The sequence below is a fragment of the Halictus rubicundus genome, chromosome 2 (genome assembly GCF_050948215.1).
Source record: "Halictus rubicundus isolate RS-2024b chromosome 2, iyHalRubi1_principal, whole genome shotgun sequence".
In the NCBI taxonomy this organism is placed as follows: domain Eukaryota; kingdom Metazoa; phylum Arthropoda; class Insecta; order Hymenoptera; family Halictidae; genus Halictus; species Halictus rubicundus.
The window spans coordinates 5206912-5232423 of record NC_135150.1 but is presented as its reverse complement, the minus strand read 5'-3'; the positions used below and the strand labels follow the sequence as shown (position 1 = coordinate 5232423).

The 25512-nt window shown below is 34.9% G+C and overlaps 1 protein-coding gene across 2 annotated transcripts in view; it reads right to left on the bottom strand.

The window, feature by feature from the left end:
- The window catches only part of LOC143363973 (uncharacterized), a 764268-nt gene that overhangs the window by 31825 nt on the left and 706931 nt on the right, over positions 1 to 25512 (bottom strand). For both annotated transcript variants that reach the window (XM_076804507.1, XM_076804506.1), the window contains 3 exons: positions 9170 to 9392; positions 5773 to 5912; positions 2379 to 2531 (listed from right to left, as the gene is read on the bottom strand). In XM_076804507.1, coding sequence (XP_076660622.1) covers positions 2379 to 2531; positions 5773 to 5912; positions 9170 to 9392 — 516 coding nt within the window. The remainder of the gene's footprint in view (positions 1 to 2378; positions 2532 to 5772; positions 5913 to 9169; positions 9393 to 25512) is intronic.

Sequence of the window (25512 nt, the reverse complement as noted above, 5' to 3'; positions counted from 1 at the left end):
GTCTGCTAAAGAAAGGACAATACCTCGATGATCTAACGAAACAGACTGATTGAAAAAATGAAAACTCATAGATAGTAGTCCATACCATAAGTTATTTTATGAGTCATAGTTCCGTGACGGAACAGCTAAAACAGGCAAAGATCCCACAAACCCAAACAGTTATATATATAAACTAATTAGCTTGCTCCCGAACATAAGAAAAGTATATGAACGAGTCATTATAACGAGTCAAAGATATTATTCCGGAAAACATCGTTTATCCTTCTTTTAGGAAGTTTCTTAAGGGGGTTTCGTAAGGCTACAGGACAATAGCCATGCGGACCTGACATTTCTACTTCTTGCTGGGTAAACGAACAGACGATGTTTTCGTACAGTTACCCATCGACTTTGCGTTCCAATCTGTAGGAAAACCGACACATGTGATTGCCATGAATTCTAGTCTTACAGCGGTCTCTCGTGCCCTGTTTTTCGTCTGGCCACCCCATCGTTTTCGTAAGCATGTTACGGCGTGCATTTTCGACATGTGTAATACCCTTCCTAAACTTTTCAAAAAAATGTTGCGTAAGATCAGTGTTCAAAATGTTAATATGTGCGTGCTAATAGTCATATTTCAACTAATCACTAGTCTCCCGATTTTTATGCAAAATAAAAGTTGGCTGCTGCTATTGTCATGGACAGGAGCCAGACAGATATTGAATTCTTACTTTAATCATTTTAATAAGTGTTTTTAAATTATTTTAATCTCTCTACTGTTTTAAAGTGCACCTACTCATTTTTGCTACAAATGCATGAAATTCGCAGTCTAGTGATCACATTAACTGATTATTGTGATTTGTACTGCAATACCAGTGATATTGCAATTGTTATTAGCACATAACTATGTGTTGGTAAATGTGAACAGGGATCGTGAGTGTAGAAAAATTTCGCGACACCTATGCGAAATAAACATACGATTAATTTATCGATAAGAAAGTGAAAATGAAAGTCAGGATCGTTGACTTGACCGCGCATCACTTAGGTTGTTGTATACCTACTATCCCCCACCAGGTATGCAGTTCGTTGACATGACCGTATGTCAAAACTAAGGAGTTTTCGGTATTGCCGTATACCTGAAGTCAGCTGTGTAGTTCGTCTCCGAATAGTCCAGTATCACACAGTAAGAATAGATTCACGGCTGATGAGTAAGCGAGTTTTTATTATATAAAGGGCCTAGCCGATTAAGGGTGATGCCCAGTTGGACTCCGACCGATTGGACAACGTCCCGATTGGTCTGTCCCGATTGGACGGGTTCCTTTTGGACTCCGTGCCGATTCGACTCGTGCCGTTTGGACGCCGTGCCGATTGAACTCGTACCGTTTGGACGCCGTGGCGGTTGGATTCTTGACGTTCCCTAACCCTAACCCTAACCCTAACCCTAACCACAAAAATAAAAATTCAGATCCAAATTTAACAGATTCCAAATCATATTTAACCATATATTTCACAATATAATATCACCATATGTAGACTTCGAAAAGCAATGATTATATTTCTGCTCCTTCTCTTGTTTACTGCATCACCGCGACGCGGCACGACACCACTACTTTTGCTCAGTGGATCCTGCTGCCGAGCTAGACTCTCCCGGCCATCGCGCACCATGGCCGCGCTCTGATTGGACATTTTTGCAAAGAAAAATGTTGCTTCAAATGATCTCAGGAACCACCCCTTTTACAAAGTTGATGTAATTTTGGGAAACTCCGTATACTTTTTTATAGTATGTTTTGAAAAACATGGGTCGACGGTTGCTATGATTCCAGTTCTTTTACTGATTGGAATAAACAAATGAAGTACCTCAGTCAGCATGAATGTGGCTATGGTCTGAACCAAAATAAATAAAAAATGTTGTTTATTTACGAAATGATGTCACTTTGAACTCAAATGATCGATTTTTTAAATATTTTTCCGCCTTTAACGCGTAAAAAAAATAAGAAAAAAGTAATGGATTTTTTAAATTTTGGTTCGTGTGATAACAGGGTGTGTATTGAAGATCCACTCAAAATTTCAAGTCGGCTGGTCAACTAGAACTTGAGATATCGTGACAACAGATTCGAAAAACGCGTTTGAAGATTCAATTATGTAATTATGTGAATGCGAGTTGCATTCTTCTGACACCTGTAACTACGTTAACTTTACGTATTCAAACAAATCCCACGCTTCAAGAAAATGCAAAAAATAACGATTTATTGAAAAAGAATAACCAGAATACCCCTCAATTTGGAAACTGTTGCGAGGGTACGATTATCTCAGTTACATTGTTATTATAGTAGCAATTAAACGTGGAGCAGACTCATCGGCAGTGTAAAAAAAGCTGTGTATAACAAGCCAACGGATGCACTTACCCTCAAGACCGATGAACGCGTCCGGATCCACATGGGTAATCTGATTTCCATCCATCTCCAAAGAGTTTAATTGCGTCAAGTGGGAGAATACACGGGCTGGAACTTCGCGGAGCCGATTGTGCGACAATCCTAACGAATCCAAGCTTTTCAGACCTGTAAACGAGATTGTTTACGCTATCGTCACATCTAGGTTATTTGATTTCAATTCGTTCGATGGAATTTGATTCGTAATGTTTACCTTCGAGGCAAACGTATCACGGATAAAAACCACCGTTTTTACTGTGAAACCATGAAAATCCTGTCGTAATTTTATAACAGTTATTTGCTATCGAAATAAAATATTCTAATGTTTTCAGTAAAAAAAAAAATAGCATAGGAGCTGACAAAGAATATTTCACAAAGCTACACCTCCGGACAAAATGACAGCACACTCTAAGAATTATTTCATTCCTTTGGATTGAATAATGTAGTTTTTTTGCGAAAATTTCTTCAAGTTGTCTTTAGGGTTAAATTTCACCTTGACAACCCAGAAATTTTTAACTTTCTTCAAGTTGTCTTTAGGGTTTTTCACCTTGACAACCCAGAAATTTTTAACTTTCTTCAAGTTGTCTTTAGGGTTTTTCACCTTGACAACCCAGAAATTTTTAACTTTCTTCAAGTTGTCTTTAGGGTTTTTCACCTTGACAACCCAGAAATTTTTAACTTTCTTCAAGTTGTCTTTAGGGTTTTTCACCTTGACAACCCAGAAATTTTTAACTTTCTTCAAGTTGTCTTTAGGGTTAAATTTCACCTTGACAACCCAGAAATTTTTAACTTTCTTATATATAATCCTGTAGATTTTGACGAGAAAATGCGAAACATCCAAGTTTTAACGTTAGGAAGTCACTCGTTCAAATAATTCGAAAATATCAGTGATTTAAGACAGTGTAACAGTATAACTTGAATGGGAGCAATTACAATAAAAAATCATTTAGAAATTATACAAATCATTGCCGATAATGATTGCAATAATATTAAATAATCGGAATCACTTCACTTGTTCCCGTCACTTATTTTCTAACCGTTACAGTGATTAGAATATCCTTGCCATTGATAATTTCTTAGAAGACGCAGGAGGTTTATAGTTATTGTTATTATAATAATATATATACAGGGTGGTCCGTTTAAGTAAGGCCACCTAAATATCTCTTCAGGTTATTGTGATGCAAAAAATATTTGTTACGTAACGTACACGGTGTCACTGGACCAAATATCTGGCAAGAATATTTTCTTCCGAAAGTCATTTTTTTCGAAGTTATCAAGGTCATCAGTGTTTTTTGATACATAACTACATTTTTTTTTAATGCATCGTGTAACCGATCGAAAAGTACATCCAGATATGTATAATAACATGACCTTGCAATGACCTTGATCTTCGAAAATTAATTTTACCTAGAACTGATGTCGATCGAGATCGTAGGATTTGACCATGACTCTACAATCAAGAGCGTGAATGTAAATAAACATGTGGAGTGTAAACCTCTGGTGTGACATTTTAAATAATCAAATAATTGTTCCTTGTTTCATAAACGGTACTTTAAATGGAGAAAAGTATGTAACATTCTTGCAAAATGAGCCACAAATACTTATACAAGATGTACCACTAGACATCCGTTTAAGAATTTGGTATCAGCATGACAGTTGTTTTGTCAAACAAATTTTAGATGTAAAATTTCCAAATCGATGGACTGGTTGCACTGGAGTTGTAAGATGGCCACCGAGTTCACCAGTCGTCACACCAATGGACTTTTTCTGTGGGGAAAATTGAAACAAGCAGTTTATAATGAACAACCAACTACACCAGAGGACATGAAGAACCGAATTGTAGTTAGAGCTCGTACTGGTATTAATTCCGAAACAATTGAAAGATCTGTACAGTCGGTCATTGCACGTTTTATGAAATGTGTCACCGTAGAAGGACACCATTTTTAACATCTCTGATGATTACTTAAGAGAAAGTGAGTGTTGTTTTAACAGTTAACACACACACACACTCACACACACACATCTGTTGATCGATATTTTTAGTACGATGAAAAATATTTTCTTCGCATTCACAGGTTCAGGAGCCGTGGCCGAAGATATTCGACATCAGTTCTAGGTAAAACTTTAATTTTCGAAGATCAAGGTCATTTCAAGGTCATGTTACTATACATATTTAGGTGACAGGGGTTAAATGAAATGTTTGTAGTGTTCGAATATTTAACGGATAACAAAATAAAGTTTATTAACAAAAACAATTAATAACCAACAAATAATAACACAATAAAACAAAACGAGAAAACTCGAGTCAATGAGAAAAAGCAAACAAAATATACGATAACTTAACCTCGTGTACAAAACCGTCGCGATACTCAGACTAACTCTCTGGAGCTATCGTTCTCCGCGAGAGTCCAAAGCTTTCTGTTCTTCTCGTTTCTGAGGCGCGTTAAATAATGTCCCCAAAAACCGTGAAAATAAGGGGAGGTTCTCCACCCCCACAAGGGCATGGAGAAAGTTTCCTCCCCCAAAACATTGCATCCGGGGACTTCACTCTTAAAGATACTGTAACGGTCGAGCCGAGGTTCTGCCAATCGTCACTTGAGAAGGATGGAATTTCCGCGTCCGAAAATTCCACGTTCCCACGCACCATGGTCGCCACACATATCTGAATGTATTGTTCGATCAGTTACGGGATGCAATAAAAAAAAAAAATGTAGTTATGTATCAAAAAACACCGATGACCTTGGTACTCCGAAAAAATGACCTTGTGAAAAAAATATTCTTCCCAGATATTTGATCCATTGACACCGTGCACGTTACGTAACAAATATTTTTTGCATCACAATAACCTGAAGAGATATTTAGGTGGCCTTACTTAAACGGACCACCCTGTATAGTAGATTCTGTTCGAAATTTTCATTACTGAGCCGATGATATAGTGCAAGAGGTTAATAAATGTGCCGCCATTTTGTCCGTTTGATTCTTTACAATATCTACGAGTTCCCAATTAAAATTTATTTCAACAAGATATGCTTCTAAAGATAATTAGAAAAATTGTACTTAAAATAAGATTTAATTATTGAATGAAGGGAAATTAAATATTTGCTAGAGTCCCAGGGTCCCAGAGTCATCTTCTTGTCCCAGGGTGTACTTAGTATAATAGCTATTTTCTATTGAAATACAGTTTTCTAATGTTTCAAGTAGAAAAGACAGCGTAGGAGCTAGCATAGAATATTTAATAAAGCTACGTAAGTTTCTAATCGTTCAAAAATACTCTCTAAAATTGGGGAGGCAAATAATGATTACTCATCTGCATAGTTAATATTTCTCAGCTATAATGGCATACTAAGCAAAGCGTTTGAACAAATCCTACCTTCGAAATCACCTTCCTGAATGGCGGTAATTCGGTTCTCCGGGATATCCAATTTCCTCAGCATGTCCAGGGGGAGCAAGGCGTCCGTTGGCACCTTGGTCAATTGGTTTGCGCCCAGATTTAGTCTCTTTAGTTTCCTACTGTAATTTACGTGTTCGTATTTACATATTATCTACACCAATCCGCAGTTTCGTACATACGGTGGATCTCAGAAGTATTTGAACACTGAATTTACGATTTTCGAAAAACAATCTATGTTTGAAATGTGATCATTTTGTGAAAAATAACAGTACAATAAAAAACCTGGACTTATATTAAAGCTCGACGCATCTACTCTAACCGTCCCTCATTTTTTATATTTTCGCATGATGTAACAGGTAAAAATCTAAAGAACACTATTTTAGTTGAAAATGCTACAAATTGAATCGTCTGTAAAAACATTAAACAAATTTTTTTCAATGAATCTTTCACACTAATTTAAGGATTAAAGCGTATCCTTTACAACGACTGCTCAAAACTTGATCTACGATTGTTTCTAGCTGTTTTATGGCACAAAAATGAAGAACAAGTTCTGTCGCGTAAACTTTAACTGTGTAGCCTACGTTATTTCAAAGTTGGCGGTATACTTTTTATTCAAAGCTTAGTAAATCGATGAATAAAAACGTAAAAAGAGTTTTAAGGAGTCTTTGTAAAGAGCAAGCTTCAATCTTTTAATCAATGGTGGATTCAGTCAAGAGATAAATTTCTTAACGTTTTTACAGATGTTTCAATTTCTAACATTTTTGATTAAAAAAAGTGTCTTCAGTTTCCCAGTCGCTGTATCATGTAAAAGTATCTTAGATAAAAACGACGGTTGACAAAGGCAGAGGAATCAAGCTTTAAAGTGGGTCCAGGCATATTGTTGTGCTATTTTTTTTTAATTAAATTATCACAGTTCAAATATCGACAATTTCTCGCGAATGGGAGTGTTCAAATAGTTTTTGGATCCACTTGTGCGTGTAAATACGCTACATTACTTCTGTTCTGAGCTGTCCTCATAAAACGTGTTATATTGGACTCAAATTGGGTAAAGTTAATGAATAAAATTACTAGCTCAACTTTCTCGAAATTCTAACTTTAAGACGCGCTCCTAAGATAGCTTGCCTTAAGCAATAAATTCGTGTTTCTTTTATAATCTATTTGAATTACATTAAAAATTGTAACTGGAATACAAGATACACGATATTTGTAGCCCTAATAGAAAACGAAAAATAATTAGATAAGTACTGCACACTCGTTTAACATACAATGATGAATAATAAAATTATCCATGAATAACACAGTCCAACAAAATAAAACTTTTTCGGGATCTGAAATAACAGTTGGGTGATTCTTATAGACTTCGTCATTATAAACGTTCGAAAAACATTGGTTCTTGCACAAATGCATGTTTTTGAAAAAAATGAGGTGTTACGCGAAAACTAAATGTGCAAGAAAGTTCACGTTTGACACGGGTACTTTATACGCTCTATTTTGGTATTTATGTGAAAATTCCTTCATCTAGCAGGAATTTACTATACAGGAATGAATTCTACAAACATTTCTGATAAAGAAAATATTCTCGAAAAGTTTTTGGTTCATTTAGCAGGCAGCCATGACAGTAGGGCCCATGACAGTCTCGACTCGCTAGGGCCGTAGTTATGCGTAGTCGACATTGGTACCACTCAAATACGTCTTTGCTTACTATGCATAAATTACATAAATTTTTTGCCTTTTTGAGTGCCAATCGTTACACAAAACTATAATAATACAAAATATATTCACATTTCATGGTGGAAATGCTTAAGAAAGAAAACTAAACGCAAAAACTTACCTATGTTTGGTGTGAACAAATTTAAAAATGTTTCCACCTTGCTTGACGCTTATACATGGTACCCTGATTTTCACTAATAAGTATCCAACAGTAATCTGCAAGCATCGCACATAACTCTATTCCTTCGTAACGTTTTTCTGTTGTTGAAATATCTTGATACAAGATTAATACAGGAATTATGTTCCTGTGTTTTGATTTTAAAACAATTTCGTCATAAATATAACAAATAGGGTCCGGCTGATTTATACAATTCCGCGACATTTTATCGATTTAGTATGGAGTAATCTATGCCTTAATTATGTATGTACTTAAGTCGATAAAAATAGACCCATTTACATGGTGTTTGGACTTATTTTAATTGGAAGAATCTCGAAGGGAAAGACTGCATTACGGAGACTGGAAAATTTTATTTTCAGTAATTGTGGTCTTATCTTTATAATTGCAGTACCAATGGACATTCGAGATTCTTCCGAATAGATATCCATAAATATGGATGTGTAGAGGAGAGTCGCCTTTATCTTTTGACTCAAACGTGAACTTTCTTGCATATTGAGTTTTCGCGTAACACCTCATTTTTTATCAAAATCATGCATTTTTGTAAAAAACCAATGTTTTTCGAAAATGTTGCGTGATAATTCTGCTTTCGGATTTGCTATTAGAATGACAAAGTCTATGAGAATCTCCCAACAGTTATTGCAGATCAAAGGTGTTGTACAGTGTAATCAGAATTTTAACTTTTTATCCGATAAAAAGAAAATATCAGCTGCTTAAAGTAACTGTGTGTAATAGTTATTATTGTGTGTGTGTAATTATGTTGGGTTAATTCTCCTTATAATTAAACCATCTACAGTCAAATGTCGACTTGTTATTTTACAGTTATGGGAATTATAAAAATGCTTCTCGAATAAAATTCATTATTTTAGTACAACACATTATAATAAAGACCGTAAAAGATTCAATTAAATGCAATCTTCTCAGTCTGATAAACCAACACATGCCAGTCACTTTTAATGTTTGGTAGGATTAGTGTTAATAGCATATACGTTTGACTGTATGTACAGACTGCGGATTTTTTGCATTGATGGTAGCAATGAGTACATAGATGCAATTTAAAACAGTAGACAGATTAAGAGAATTTTAAAACATCAATTTATTGTTTGCAGTTTATTAAAATTATTATTAAAATTCATTAAAGATACAAAATAACCTCGATGGAGATTGATACTGCGTAAATAAAAAGAGAACATTATTAAAGAAGGAAATACACTTTTTCTTGGTTCCTATTTATTGAAATATATGCAGACAATTTTTATTTTGCATAAAGATCCGCAGTCTAACGATGTATTTGCTTATTAAATAGCGTACATTCAAATTTCAATTTCACTATCGACAATTTAAAGATCAACTATTAAAACGTGTTTTAAATGTGACTAAACATTGTTTACTTTTTCATTTCGACTTCACCTTTATAATTATCTAGTGAGTATAATATAAAATAAAGTAGGACAAGTAAAACTTTAGTCATGCTAATGCCGACGAACATACTTGTGCAGTCCTTTAAAAGCGTCGGCGTCTATGGTGCTAATCTTGTTTTCGTACAGGGAAAGGATTTCAAGAGTATCGAGACCTTCGAAGGCTTTTCCGTGAATGGCGTTGATCTTATTGTGGTTCAGGTTTAGAATAAGCAGCTGCTGAAGACCTCTTAACGCGACCGTTGGCACCATAACCAAAGCATTCTGAGATAGGTCCAGCTGCGTCAATTGAGTTCCTGTGGAAAAATATGGTTTCGTAAAATTATTCACCTTTTTCAACTCAAATATTTTTAATCGGTGGACTACTGATTTTGCAAGTTCGAACGTAATATAAAGTCTTATGTACAAGCTCTCTGTTGGCTCTGGCAACATTCAAATAAAGTGAAGATTTCATTAAACTTTACCACTGTTTATTGTATTCAGTTTTCGATTTTACTACCCCCTATTTTACTTCTTTTTCATTAATAACTACCCAATAAAGCCGCGGAGAATATTTTTGCAAAGGAAAAAGTTACTTCAAATGGCCTCAGCAATCACCCCTGTCAAGAAAGTACAACATTTTATTGTACAAATGATATTTTTCTTGAACGTCCCAGTTCCAACAAATTTTAATATTTTTATTCAACTTTTAATAGATATTTTAAATTTTAGAAAGTTTTACGTTACGAATGTTAAAACGAGCATTTAACATTGTCCTTATTCGGCAGGAATAGCAGATTCAAAGTAAGTGCTAAAAATCAATGAATGCACATGTTGATATTGAAGCTGCACGAAAAGTTTTAACGTGTTGCTCTTGAAACAGTGTTTCGAATTTGACTTGCATGATTAACTAATCTTCTTCAAATTGTACAGGGCGTATAAAAAGTAATGGTCATCCGTCCCAGGGGTGAATCTACACCGCTGGATCGATAGATATTTGTCAAAAAAACTTGTCGCAAAATTGTTTATAATAAAGAAAATTGTTGTTAAAGTTTTTTTTACATCAACACTTTCTACTCATCGAGAAGAGAAAAAGATTGAAAGGAACCATATGTCGCAAACAAATAGTTATTGAAATACAAGCTGTTAAAGTTTTTGCAAAATTTGATTGTACGGAGTTATACGTATAGACAAAAGTCTACTACTACAGTCCATCTGACCGTGTCGATGAGACAGAACGTAATCGTGTGCGTGTCTCGAGACAAACGAAATTTAACCCTTTTAGTGCCGGGCGAAAAAGAGGTGCCTATGCGAAGATAACCGGCCGAATTTCACGATTTTACTAGGGTTTGGAAAAAGGCTCATAAAAACCAAACGAAAAGCAATATTTACATAATTCAACAAGCAGTGCATTAAGGACGAAATAGAGAAAAAAACAGTGAAGCTAATTTTTCTATATTCATTGAAAATTACATAAATAACAAAGGTATAAGTGATCATAAAGAAAAGAAAAATTAAGTTCTCTCTTTCAAAACGTAATTGCACATACGAAAAATCATCTTTTTATCATAACTTTATATAGACCGTTTATTACAAAGTATATACTTTGCATTTCCAATATATTTTGTAACAAAATAAATAATATTGCACAACAAACATAAAGAATAACTCCAAGGTACATGGTAGGCGCCGGACGGATTATCTCATCCGAAACAAGTAATTGTTATAGGTAATATAACATATAGAATACAGGTAACCCTCCTACAACACGGCATCTTATAACACGGTTTCGCTACCTGTACGTAACCCCCCTTTTTGTACTGGCTCTGGGTGTCATACAACACGGCATTTTCTTAGGAACCTATCTACCGTGTTATAGGAGGGTTACCTGTATAAGGGAAAGTTAGACCGAAAAACTATTTATTTTAATTCTCTCGTAATGAAATTAGACCATTTATAACGTATTATAAATTTATTTTGAGATAGAGTTCTCTCGCAATGCGAATAGTAAAGCGCTACAAGGTGCGGGCCGATATATCGGCTCTGGCACTTTTCGCTAGTGCAGCAAGGGCCGATATATCGGCCTCCGGCACTTTTTAACCCTTTTGGGTTAAAGGGACATTCATCGCTAAACCCGTACCAAGTCATTGTCTCTCTGCCCATTCGGATCGTATATTTGAAGTTGCGAAATATGAAAGAAAACCTTATATCCAATTTTATACATACGAATAATAATCCTACATTATAAAATGCTAATGTAAAGTATGCTTATAAATTTTTCAGTACATATGTATGTATTTTATATAAAATAGATGCACTTGTATCTTTCATACTAGAATCATTTCAGCATTTGCAATAGTTTCTTCTTTCTTGCTTGCAGAATTTAAAATTCTTATGATATAAACTTTCTTTTTTGCTTTACATAGTTGCCATTTTGTCGAAACCAGTTTTTTTTTTGTTCATTCTAGTACGAAAGATAATCACACTTTTACAGATTAAGATTATCTTTGACTTTTCTATTTTAGATCAATAGAATCACGTGAATTGTGGAAACCATCCAAAATGATATACCACGCGAAATGTGTAATAGCACAAGTAATAGTAACCTGAGTTTGTTTAAATCGACTAATTTCTAAGGAACGTAGAATGGTGAAAAAGTTGAAACAAAAATGATGTTTATCTTTAAAGTATCAGAAAAGAAAATCTAAAAAGTCTTTTTTTGCAAGTTTCGTAGGTTCACTTCCTCGAGATTTTCATGCTGTTCAAGAATATTAGAAGCTAGACGTCCATAGAGAATTTTCTAGTGGTTGCTACGGAATGCGACGCGGACGCTAATAATATTTAGATATAACCAAAACCTATGCCATACATGTCCAGAGGATATATACAACAAATTCCGAAAACTACTATTTACCGTATTTGTTTTTTTAGAAAAACAAATCCTAAAAATGATCATTTCAAGACATGATCTCAACAAACTAAAGAGTTTCCTAGACCGGAACCTCCTACTAAGATTTTCAATTGTAAATTGATACTGACTTACAGCTGCTTTTCCTGATGAGCCGAAAGAATCGTTAACGATATAAAACGAAAGATTTCAATTGTGCAGGAAATCTTTAACACTAGATTGCCAGAGCGAGTCAATTTGACTCAGTTACGATTTTATTGCTATATATATAGAAAAATTTAAGTAATTTTTTTTAAACATATGTTGGTTTTTAATAGAATTACGGATGTAGGTATCTGATCATCCTCAATATCACAAATCTGTCAGAGGGAATCACTCGGAGGGAACAGATACCTTCATTTTCATCCGGCAATCTATTAGGTTGGCAAGAAAGTAATTTTGGTATTTTTAGATGAAATAAAATCCAATTTTTTTATCAAAGCAATGAACTTTAATCAATAAAATATTTTCCATCTTGTTCTATGATCTTTTGCCATCTTTCTGGTAGCTTCATAATTCCACGCTCATAAAATTTCTAATCCTTTTCGGTGAAAAACTGATCCAAGTGCGATTTCAGACCATCATCATTAGTGAAAGTTTTACCATTCAAAGAGTTTTGTAAACTTCGGAATAAATGATAATCTGATGGTGCAATGTCAGGGCTATATGGTGGATGTGACATCACTTCCCAACCAAGCTCCAATAACTTTTCACGTGTTACCAAAGATGTGTGTGGCCTAGCGTTATCATGGTGGAACTCGATTCCTTTGCGATTTGCCAATTCTGGCCGTTTTTCTTTGATTGCTATGTCCAGTTTTGTTAGTTGTCGACAATAAACATCTGAATTAATGGTTTGGTTCCTTGGGAGAAGCTCAAAATACACAATACCTTCGTAATCCCACCAAACTGACAACATGATCTTCTTTTGGTGCAATTCAGCTTTCGACGTGGTTTGGGCTGATTCTATTTGGACCATGATCGTTTTCGAGTTGTGTTATTGTAAACAACCCATTTCTCATCACCAGTGATGATTCGCTTCAGAAAAGGGTCGATTTCATTTCGTTTGAGATGCATATCGCATATGTTGATGCGTTGCGTTAAGTGAATTTCTTTCAATTCGTGTGGAACCCAAATATCGAGCTTCTTAACGATTCCGAGACTTTTTAAACGATATTCTATAGTTGTATGCGAGACATTTAACCTGTGTGCAATCTCTCGGACAGTTATATGACGATCCGATTCAATAATGGCTTTCATTTGGTCATCATCAACTTCAGATGGTCGACCAGAACGTTGGACGCCTTTAACTGAGAAATTTCCAGAACGGAATTTTTTAAACCAATTCTTGCACGTGCGTTTTGTTAAGCAATCCACACCATAAACTTTACATATATCTTTGTAAGCCTCGACAGCTTTTTTACCTCTACGGAAATAAAAAAGCAATATGTGCCTATAATGTTCGTTTTTGCACTCCATGTTCAAATTGACACAGAACTAACAATTTTAATCAAAATTACGTGTAATTTGCTTCAAAAGTAACCTAAAAGATGCAGTTATGAAATGTCAGAAAGAAAACAAATGCAACGTTAACAGAAGTCAATCAAACAAAACATAAAGCCATCTATTAGTGAAAACCGAAATTACTTTCTTGCCAACCTAATAGATAAAGACTAATGTCCAAGAGTTCTAGTAAAATCTAGTTAAAGACTAATGTCCAAGACAAGGGAAATCAGTGAGGATCTCTCAGTCACATCAAAAGCGCGACTAAATTTAAATGGATTCCGTTTAACGTTGGCACGTGACGGAGCACAAGCTTCCACCGTCATCTCTTGTAATATCATTGCAATGATGACTGTATTATCTGAAATACAAAGTAATACGATACGGCCACTTTGAATGACGCCAGAAATGGAGTTGACCTGATTGCAAAGCTTGTTTATACAGGCTAAAGTGCAGTAATTTTTAGGTCATAAATGTTTATGCAAATGCATCTTTTCATATATCAATTACGGTGTACAGTGAATTCTCGTTACGAGTCAGTTGCGCGGTCCTGGTGACTGACTCTTTGACTAAATCTGAGGTTATCGACGAGCGTCGCATTTGAAATACACAGGGCACGCTTGAAACCTAAGAGTCACATCCGTCTGTAAGTCATAAAAGCCTATGACTACTGAAGTGGATAGGGTGCGGGTGAAATGTAATACCGTTAAGGACTATGCACTTTCAAATTTGCAAACACAAAGTTTATTTAAGTCTCGCGCAGGGCATACACTTCGAGTACGGAACTAGAAGGACTCGAGGTAGCGCGATGCGGAAGCGACGATGATGACGACAGAGTCACGGTAAAGTCAATGAGATCCTCCGACGCATCCCGGGGGCTATTTATTTCGTCCTCGACAAAGGAAAATGAGTCCCATGAAAGGGAGACGAAGGGTTGTCAAAATTGTCGGGTAAAAAAGCCAAATTGTCGGGTATATCGGTGTGAGACCAGAAAACCACTACTAATCCAATTACAAAACTTTTTTATTTTTCGTTATTTTTTTATAAAACTCTGATTAAAATGAACTAAATATGATTTAATTCCGATGATATTTACTTGTGTAATGAGCGATGAAAGTTTCGAACGCAGAGAAGGATAGCGTATGGGAAAGAAAGAGACGCGGAGAGATTACAGACGTTGATTATTAATGATTATGGTAAAATTTCTGTTTCTTTAATTTTACATGTTTTTAGTTGCGTCTTCATATGTATTAGTAATTGCTAAGCCATTCAGTTAAAATGTTTATAATGTACTCTTGTGAGTCGCGGTTATCCACTCATTCATAGCACACACAGTGCGAGATAAAACGAAGACAGACGAGTGAGGTTATCGTTCTTAAACAAAGATAAGTAGCTGCTAATTTTCAGTCTGTAGCGGTTATTAGAGCAGAAGATCTGAAAGAAATGGTGAAAGTAGAAAAATATTGGCACAGAACGTGGAAAAAACTGATTAATGAGTTTCAAGAAAGGAGAAAGATGGACATATAAAACAGGACGGAAATGGAAAGGCAAAGATACAAAAGAGACTCAAGAATTTAATTTCTTGGAAATAGTATTTCAAAGAAATGGGTACGTGAGTACATTTAAAGGAGAGAGAGAGAGGAACAGAAAGTTAAGAGGACAAATGTAATACTGAATCAGGTATGGGGCACGAGACAGTGGGTACTTAAAGCAGACTTTCAAATGAGAACGTACAGTATTCATAATTTTTATAAATTCACCATGGTTTTTTGGAACAATCTTATGATATTCGAATAATAATTGTAAAATTAATGATATCAGCTTAAAAACTATAAATACACAATATGTATTCATACTAACAACATAAGTAGGTATTCAACCGGAGGAAAAACATAAAATTGAATTTTTCAATGAAAACAGAGTGAAAAATTTGCATGAAACCATGTTTCTTACTAAAAAAAAATCGAATATTAGGTGTAGAAATAAGTTCTTTTCACACACCTCCATATAATTAGTATAGCTATTCAAAATAGAAATATTCTCTCGCTCTTCTGCAGTTTGAGAAAAGTAAATCATCTACTTCGATATTTTTCGTAAATAGAACAATAATTGATAAGAAAAATTTCGTGTACATTTCGGAGTTTATTTTATTGAAACAACAAAGTAGCGTCGTTTGTGTTAGTATTAGGGACTCATACCGGTATACGACGGTATATCGACCGACTCTTGTTTGAAAAATTTATTTATCAGGTTATCGGAAATGTGTGAGAAAATCGGAATAAAAATGTAAGAAACAGGTACAATATATCCAGAAGCAGTGTGCAAGCAATCAGAGGGGTATCTTTTCGTATAAGCAAGATATGAGGGCGACAGCATCGTTGCGACACGCGATACACTCGGCTACCGGAGCGTAGCGTACGCCACCGGAGCGAACGCGTCACGTTACGGCTATTTTCTTCGATTCGAGCAAGTTCAGGCAAATAATGTCGCTTGCTATTTAAAGTTTAATGTATTCAGAAGTAGTGTGCAAGAAATCAGGGAGGTACTCGTGATAGCTCTTTATGAACTCGAATTAAAGTTAATAAACACTTAACATGAAAAATTGGGCCAATTTGATAATATTTCAGAAAAATTTGGTAGGGTTTTAAAGGCCTTATAATTACTAAACATAACTTATAAAAATCAAATTAATCGAGTAAATTGGAGAAAAGAGCATGTTCGTTTTCACAATGAACTGGTGCGCGCGTTTCGCTTGTAATAAAGTTTATTTCACAAACTTAACAGTGCCCTGTCACCGACCGAATTAACATTGGGTGACTGATTACACTGTCCAACACCAAAAAAATTTTGCAATACCTGTTGGGTGATTCTTATACACTTTGTCATCCGAAAACCGAATCTGAAAGTAGAATTGCTCCATCACGCAACGTTTTCGAAAAATATTGGGTTTGTAAAAATGCTCGATTTTGATACGAAATGACGTGTTACGCAAAAACTAAACACGCGAGAAAGTTAAAATTTGAGTCAAGAGATAGAGGGGACTCTCCTCTACATATTCATATAGTCAATTATATTTTTATGTACTTCCTAATCGTTGTAAATGGTTGTTAAAGTTTGAAAATGTGCCGACGCGGGTACTTTGTACGCTCTATTTTTGTATTTATGTGAAAAATCCTTTATCTAGCAGGAATTTACTATACAGGAATGCATTCTACAGACATTTCTGGTAAAGAAACCATTCACGAAAAGTATTTGGTTCCCTTAATGTACGAGAAGGATCAGAAAATGTTAATTGACAGCGTGTGCGCGACGCGTTAGCGCCTTTTTTGTCTTTTTGGGTGCCAATCATTACAAAAGATTATACAAATACGAGTTATATTCACATTTCATTGTGGAAATGCTTAATAAAGAAAATTGACCGCAGCATTCCACAATGAAATGTGAATATAACTCGTATTTTTATAATCTTTTGTAATGATTGGCACCCAAAAAGACAAAAAAAAATGTATTTAATTAAGCATAGTAAGCAAAGACATACTTGAGTGGTACCAACGTCGACTACGCATAGCGACGGCCCTGGCGAGTCGCGAAAAGGCTGCAATGGCCGTCTGGCGCGAACGCGTCGCGCACACGCTGTCAATTAACATTTTCTGATCCTTCTCGTACATTAAGGGAACCAAATACTTTTCGTGAATGGTGCACAGTCTAGTTGCAACCTTCTGCAAAACCAGTCAATTTTTGTAACATTCGGTAAAATAGGTCGTAAAGGTAAGGAAACAAGTGAGACTGAAAGAAAAATTATTATACAACTGCATAATCATTGCAAATCATTGTGAGAAATAGCAAAAACGATTAATAGGCCACATAGCACTATACAAGGAATTATAGATCGATGTGGTGAACGAAAAACCAATAAAAATAAAGCGAAATCTGGTCGCCCTCGAAAACTTAGTTCACGCGATGAACGTTTTATAATGCGTGAAATAAAAACAAATCCAAAAATTGGTGCCCCTAAGATCGCTGCTGAGCTTTCAAACAACGCTGGAGTAAGTGTATGTGCCAGCACTATTCGTAATTGTTTACGAAATAATTAATACCACGGCCGAGTTGCTCGCAAGAAGTATTTCGTAAATGCCGCAAATAGAAAGAAGAGACTTGATTTCGCGAAGGATAATATTAATAAGCCTATTGAGTTTTGGCGAAGAGTCATATTTACTGACGAAAGTAAAAATGTTTTTGGCTCTGATGGCAAGTGTACGTTCTGGAGGAAGAAAAATACAGAGCTACAAAAAGAAAATCTACGTCCCACAGTAAAACAGGTCGGAGGTTCGGTTTATGGTTTGGGGTTGTATGAGTGTTGCTGGAGTGGGGTCATTACACTTCATCGAGGGAATCATGGACCACAAAATATACTTAAACATATTAAAAACCCATATTGTAAGTAGTGCAGAAAAAATGGGTATAAAAGACAACTTTATCTTCACTCAAGACAATGACCTCAAACATAAAGCACGCAACACAGGAGAGTGGTTGCTTTATAACACACCACAATATTTGAAAACACCTCCGCAATCACCGGATATTAATGCGATCGAAAATTTATGGGATCTGCTTGATAAAAAAAATCCGAACCCAGCATATTTCAAGTAAAGAACAATTAAAACTTTCTCCTCAAGAGGAACGGTGCAATATTACACACGAAATCACATCCGATTTACTGGATTCCATGCCAAGAAGACTGAACGCAATTATACAGTCGAAAGGCTATCCAACGAAATATTAATTTAATTTAATGGGATATGGGTATAAATATAAAGAAAGCACACTCTTTTATAGCACACGGAATAGAGATTATATTTCAACAAATTCTCTAATAGCACGTCGTCAGACACGTCTTTACGGTTTTGAGAGAAACGTCGCGAATGAAACAAGAAAACGAAACAGAGGAGCAACAGTTCAATATGAACATCAGAGGATCGAGGGTCCCATGCCGGGGACAACATACAATGTATATTAACTGCAGATACAATGTATATCAAAAGCCGATTCAAACGATCCTTCCTTCTAAAGAAATAACAGATTCATTTTGTTCTGTTTATGAAATAAATTCCAACACGCCCCCTCAAAATAAATCTATTATTTTAGTAAAGACATGTCTTCCTTGTGCTTCGTCTGGGGCTAATTACATATGGTCCAACATTTGTTGCTTAGGATTAGGGAAACCCAGAAAAAACCTAATCAGACCATATAAAAAAAACTTGTACTATCACAACTATAATTCTATATTCATTATAATCTTATTTCTATATTATTACTATTATTACTGAATATATTTTTTTTTTTTTATTCCAGGCCCATCTTTGCTCTAAATTCCTTAAATTTAGGTGCTGGCAATGGCTTCGTAAGGGTGTCTGCTAGTTGGCTATCTGTGGGAATAAATTCAAGTTTTATGACATTCTTTTCAACTTGTTCTCTTGAGAAATGGTACTTTATATCTATATGTTTCGACCGTTTATGGCTGCTCGGATTGTTCGCAATATTAATACAACCCATATTATCTTCGAATATTATTATTGGATCAGAGACACTTATATTAATACTCATTGCCAATGATCGTAACCATAGTGCTTCTCTCACAGCTTCAAAAAGAGCCATGTACTCTGCTTCAGTGGATGAGGCTGCTACTGACTTTTGTCTTCTACTATTCCAACAGATTGTACATTGTTCATACATCTTGAACAAATACCCTGTTGTACTCTTTCGATCCGTATGTTCATTGCCTCCCCAATCTGAATCTACATATGCACTCAATAGATTTTTAGAATCGTTTTTAACATAAGTTAGTTTAATATTAGCTGACCCTTTCAGATATCTAAGAACCCTTTTAAGGTTTTGCCATAGTTCGCTATTATTTTTATTTGAATATTTACTTAAAATATTTATTGCAATACTTAAATCGGGTCTTGTACAAATCATTATGTACATTAAACATCCAATTAAATTACGGCAAGGTGCATTGTGTTGTTCATCCGAGTTTAAAGCTACGTAGTCTAATACACTTGGAAGAGGTGTACTAACTGGTTTGCAATCTAGCATATTAAATTTCTCAAGCACAGTCTTAATATATGCACTCTGATCTAATGTTATTTTCCCATTAGTTCTATTCACTTTTATTCCAAGAAATAGTTTGATTTCATTTAAATCTTTCATACAAAATCTATCTTTCAAATAATTTTTGAAATTTTTCATTGCTTCAATCTCAGCCGTTATTATTACTAAATCATCCACATATAGTATCACGTATATATTCTTTAATATACTCTTTCTATCTAGAATATAAATGCAACGATCTGCTGATGAGTTCCGGAAGCCTTTTTCTACAAGAGCTTTTTCAAACATCTCAAACCAGCATCTAGCTGATTGTTTAAGACCATACAAAGCTTTATTCAATTTACACACTTGATTATTATTATTGTTACACTTGACACCCTCAGGAATTCGCATATAAATTTCTTCCTTTAAAATACCATTTAAAAAAGCTGTTTTTACGTCCATGTGGTGGACTAATAAATCATATTGATTTGCAAAAGCTATAAGAAATCTAAAACTAGACATTCTAGCTACAGGTGCAAATGTTTCATTATAATCTTCTAGATATTTTTGACTAAAACCACGAGCCACTAGTCGAGCTTTGTATTTTAATGGATTTCCGGATTCATCATTTTTGATCGTAAAAACCCATTTGCAGTCGACGATGTTTTTATCTTTTGGCCTCGGTACTAAATCCCAAGTTTTATTAATAATCAATGAGTTTATTTCCTCAGCAATAGCTTGTTCCCACTTGATCCTGTCTTCTCTCATTTTAATCTCTTCAAAAGAGGTGGGAATTTTTAAAACTATTGACTGGGCACACAAAAGATAATCATCGTCTCCATCAAATTCTTCATACGAAATAGACGGTCGTTGTTTAATTCTATCACTCCTTCTAGGTTCAATGCTATCCTTTAATTCTACTATTTCATTTTGTTCTGGTCCCGGCACTCCTGCTATATCTGTTTCAGTTACAGATTTATTTTCCATGTGATCTACCATTACTTTTATTCTTGGCTCTAGTATATCTGATTTATTGTTATCAGATTTCATCCTCTTTAATACATCTGATTTTTCATTATCAGATTTATTTAAACCACACTGTATATCTACTGATTTCGGCACCTCTCGAGATGCATCAGTTTCACTTTCCATATTTATTTTCTTTATTACAGGCCGAGATTTTAAGTAATTAATTTCGTCAATGATCACATCCCTTACTATTTCAAATTTCCCATTTTCTACGTTCCATACTTTATAACCATTTGGTACAAATCCTACCAGTATACACTTGTAAGATTTTTCATCAAATTTCGATTTCCTAACTTTATTATGGACGTATACTGTTGAACCAAAAACCCTTAAATATTTTAATTTGGGCTTCTTAGTATGCCACAATTCAAATGGGGTTTTATCTACACTTAAAGCTTTCGACGGGGTTAAATTAATTAAATATGTAGCAGTTAAAACTGCTTCTCCCCAAAATTCTTTTCCTAAACCTGCACCGTTTACCATTGCACGTGCTTTTTCGGTTATCGTTCTATTCATGCGTTCTGCAACGCCATTTAATTGCGGAGTCCGCGGGACCGTCAAATGATAGCTTATTCCTCTTTGTATGCAATAATCTTTCATTTCATTCGATAAGTATTCTCTGCCATTATCACAATATAGATTGACAGTTTTTAAGTTAAAACGCGCTTCACTTTTTGCAATGAAGTCTTTAAACACTGTGAAAACCTCTGATTTGTTTTCAAGCAAATATGTTACGCAGTAATGCGTATACTCATCAATGAATGTAATGAAATATCTTTTATCATTAATCGTAGAAGGAGTGATCGGGCCACAAACATCTGTGTGAACTATAAACAATGGTTGCCTGATGTGACTCTTATCCTTTGCCTTTTCAAATGGTAATTGTGCTTGTTTCCCATTAATACAAGCTTCACAAAGATAATCGTCTGGAATTATTTTTTCGAGATAAGTCACATCTTCTACCATTTGTCTATTTTTCAATTGTAAAAATTTTGTTTTTCCAATATGCCCTAAACGCTTATGCCATAGTTCATAATTATTAATTATTCTCCTAGGCATATAAGAGTTCAATAAATTTACTCTTTTCTTTGTAATTCCAAAAACCATAGATACCAAATTATTTAAAGGTTTACCATACATTACCATTTTTCCGTCTTTAATAATCTGAACACCTCTCTCGTTGAAATTAATACTCATTCCTTTCTGCTGCAATCTGCTGACTGATAATAAATTATACGGCACGTCAGGGCAGTACAGCACATCTCCAAGCACGCCTTCAATGCCCATGTTGCTGGTTACAGGTATTTGTCCCTTCTTTGTGGCCGTGATATACTGTCCATTCTTAGCAGTCAAAATCTTCATAGGTGGGTCTAACTGGATCGCGTGTGAGAATACACTGTCATCGTTGACGATATGATCCGATGCACCGGAGTCGAGGATAAATGTTAATTTTTCACTTTTCGCAACTTTATAGTTTCCGGTCATAAAAGCGTAGCCAGAGACATTTTCATTCGGCACTGCTTGAGCCGTTTGAATAGTGTGTAAATTTTGATTATTGTTGCTTTGTTCTTTTTTATATTGAAGCCTCTTTTTAAAATGGTAGCAATCTTTAATCATATGTCCCTTTCTTCCACACTGGTGACATTTTCCAGCAAATGATGATTTGTTGAGTTTAAATCCATTTCCTCTTCTGTAGTGTCCTTTGTGGTTTCCTCTTCTAGATTGATTTCCAAAATTGCTCGGTGGTTGATTTCCTCTTTCCACCCTTTGTACTTGTAGCACTTTTGCACTGTTGTCTACTTTTTCACTTTTGATTTTGGTTTCGTGATCTAAGAGTCTTTTCTTCACAATATCAATGGTAATATTCGCTTCTGTTAACATTGTCTCAATGACAGTCGATACCGTGTCGTAAGCTTCTGGTAAGCTCGATAACAGGATAGAAATTATTTCATTTTCCCTGGCAGGCACACCTGCAGCCGACAAATCTGTTATCAATTCATCGAATACTTCGAAGTGGTCTTTTAGTGAAGTATCACTCTTCATTTTTAATCGTAGCAAGCTCTTTCTGATTGACAATTCTGTAGCCGTACTCTGGCTTTCATAGACGGAATCTAATTTGGTTAGAATAGATTTCGCCGTACTTCCTGGCGTATCGTATTTGAGGTGCGTGTCCGACAAATACTGCACAATCGCACATTTAGCAATACGCTCGGCTTTGGTCCATTCAGCCGTGATTGGATTCGGCGGCAGATCATCAACAACTTTCAGCACATCAAGCTCATACAGAAAATTTCGAATCCTGTGTTTCCACGCATTATATTTGATGCCACTAAACTGGGGAATATTTCTCCTGTCTTTAAATGTGTCCATTGTCACTTATACAAAGTATCTTACACTTAGTCACTAAACAATAAAAAACTACAAGTCAAACACAATTAAAAAAAAAAAAAAAATACTTAACAATTACACTAAGTACTTTACACAAAAGACAAAATAAACTAATAACTATATATAGAGTTAATGCAAAACGTGTCCTGGGCCCATAACCTAATGGGATATGGGTATAAATATAAAGAAAGCACACTCTTTTATAGCACACGGAATAGAGATTATATTTCAACAAATTCTCTAATAGCACGTCGTCAGACACGTCTTTACGGTTTTGAGAGAAACGTCGCGAATGAAACAAGAAAACGAAACAGAGGAGCAACAGTTCAATATGAACATCAGAGGATCGAGGGTCCCATGCCGGGGACAACATACAATGTATATTAACTGCAGATACAATGTATATCAAAAGCCGATTCAAACGATCCTTCCTTCTAAAGAAATAACAGATTCATTTTGTTCTGTTTATGAAATAAATTCCAACATAATTTATTTTCGCAAATTATAACACGTTTATTGCTAAATTTGTTACGTGTACGAATACTTTTTGCGTGCTAATTTTGAGAGACTTCAGACTGTTTTTAATATATCTCTTTAACGTTAACTTTTCGTTAATTTATTTATGTCACATTTTGTAGTTGAAACCTATAATAACCGTAGTTGTGTTTTTGTTTTATAAAGAAATGTACAATTACGTAAAGAAATATATGGTTTTCTAAGACTATAAGAGGTGTACGACATACCCGACACAGCGACATACCCGACCCGTATTATGTTACATTTCTCGGCGACCGCGATCTCTCAAGCTTCGCGGCCCCTCACGGGGTATATCCCGCGACAGTGGGAATAGTTGTGGGACTTTTATCGGCCAGATATTTGAGTCATATATAAAGAAAAGACTGCATTTAAGAAAAGGACAAAAAACAAAGAATTAATAGCACAGATGAGGCATAGTGTTGACGGGTAAATAAGAGGAAGCTTGAGAAAAATTGAAACAGTAATACTAAAATCCTTGTCTTTCGGTTTAGGATAACTTTCAGTTACATCTACTTAATTTACATTATCTTACAGCTAACTCAACATATAGAGGGTGTCCCACAACACTGTTACAAAGCAATATCACCGTCATTTTTTATGCTACGCGAAATATCAAAAGGACAAATTATTTGCATCGAGGAGATACACATTGTGGTAAAATTATTTTTTTCTCAAGGTTATTCTTTTCGAGTTCTCAAGGTCATCGATGTTTTTTGTATGTAAGTACATATTTTTATTACCATAACGTGATAGATGAAGTCAGGACAAAACTAATGATCTGCAATGTCATGACCTTTGCGTGATCTGAGTACAAAATATGTATAAATTTTTGGTATTCAAGATCACGTGAAGGTCATGATATTGTATCTCACTGATTTTCTCTTGACCTTAGCTGTCACGTTATAGTAAGAATATGTAGTTAAATACAAAAATACATCGATGAACTTTAAATCTCGAGAAAAATGACTATGAGATAAAAATGATTCCCGCCATAATTTGTTTACCCTTGAACCAAATAATTTATTCTTTTGACATCTCGCATAGTATAAAAAATAGCAAAGATATTGTCTTGTAACAGAGTTAGTGGGATACCCTGTACATTTGATTAATCTCCTCTACTTTTCATTTTATGGAGTTAATCGATTTGGAAAATAAGCGGCTAAGAAGGCCAACTCAATATGCTTTTGTCGTACCAAAACAGAGAATATCATGTTTATAAATATTTAAATCAATTTTGGTCATGCTACATTACTTTTAAGAAATTAAAACATATTTGAATTGCATCTCAAAGAGTTATTCTAGTCTAAAATGAACGTACATTGTAAATTATAGACTCTGTTGTATATCTTGATTTATGTTTTTTGTACACCTAATTTATATTTATGTAGGCCTTCATTTTAAAAAATAAAATCTATAATAGTATCTACACCCGTGAGAAAAAGATATTCACACAGCTGTCATAACATTTCAAGATCTTCTCGACCAATTGATCTCAACTTTGGTGTGTACGTTCAGTACACTTATCGCTACACGTACTACGTTTTCATCTTTTATAGTGAGGGATGAAACTGAGGAAAAGAGAATACAGATAGATACAGAGAATACTATTTTATAAGGTTGGGTATTTTTACCACCTTTGTAAAGTTGACGATGGTGATACACGAATAAAACACGGACGCTGCTGACTGAGTCTTGTTTCTTTCGAATCCTTATCATTTTGTCAGTTTTAGAAACTTGGGATTAGTGCTCACGGAACACATTTACGAAACACCATTGTTTAATCCTAGATAACAGTTGTTTAACAGGATACATGAAATGAAGCAATTATATTTGGTACTGAATTTATTAACCAAAATATTTGATGGATCATCTGACAATACACCTTACTCAAGATTAATAGGTCGCAAGAATGAATGTGAGCATGGTCAAAGAGAAAAAATTTT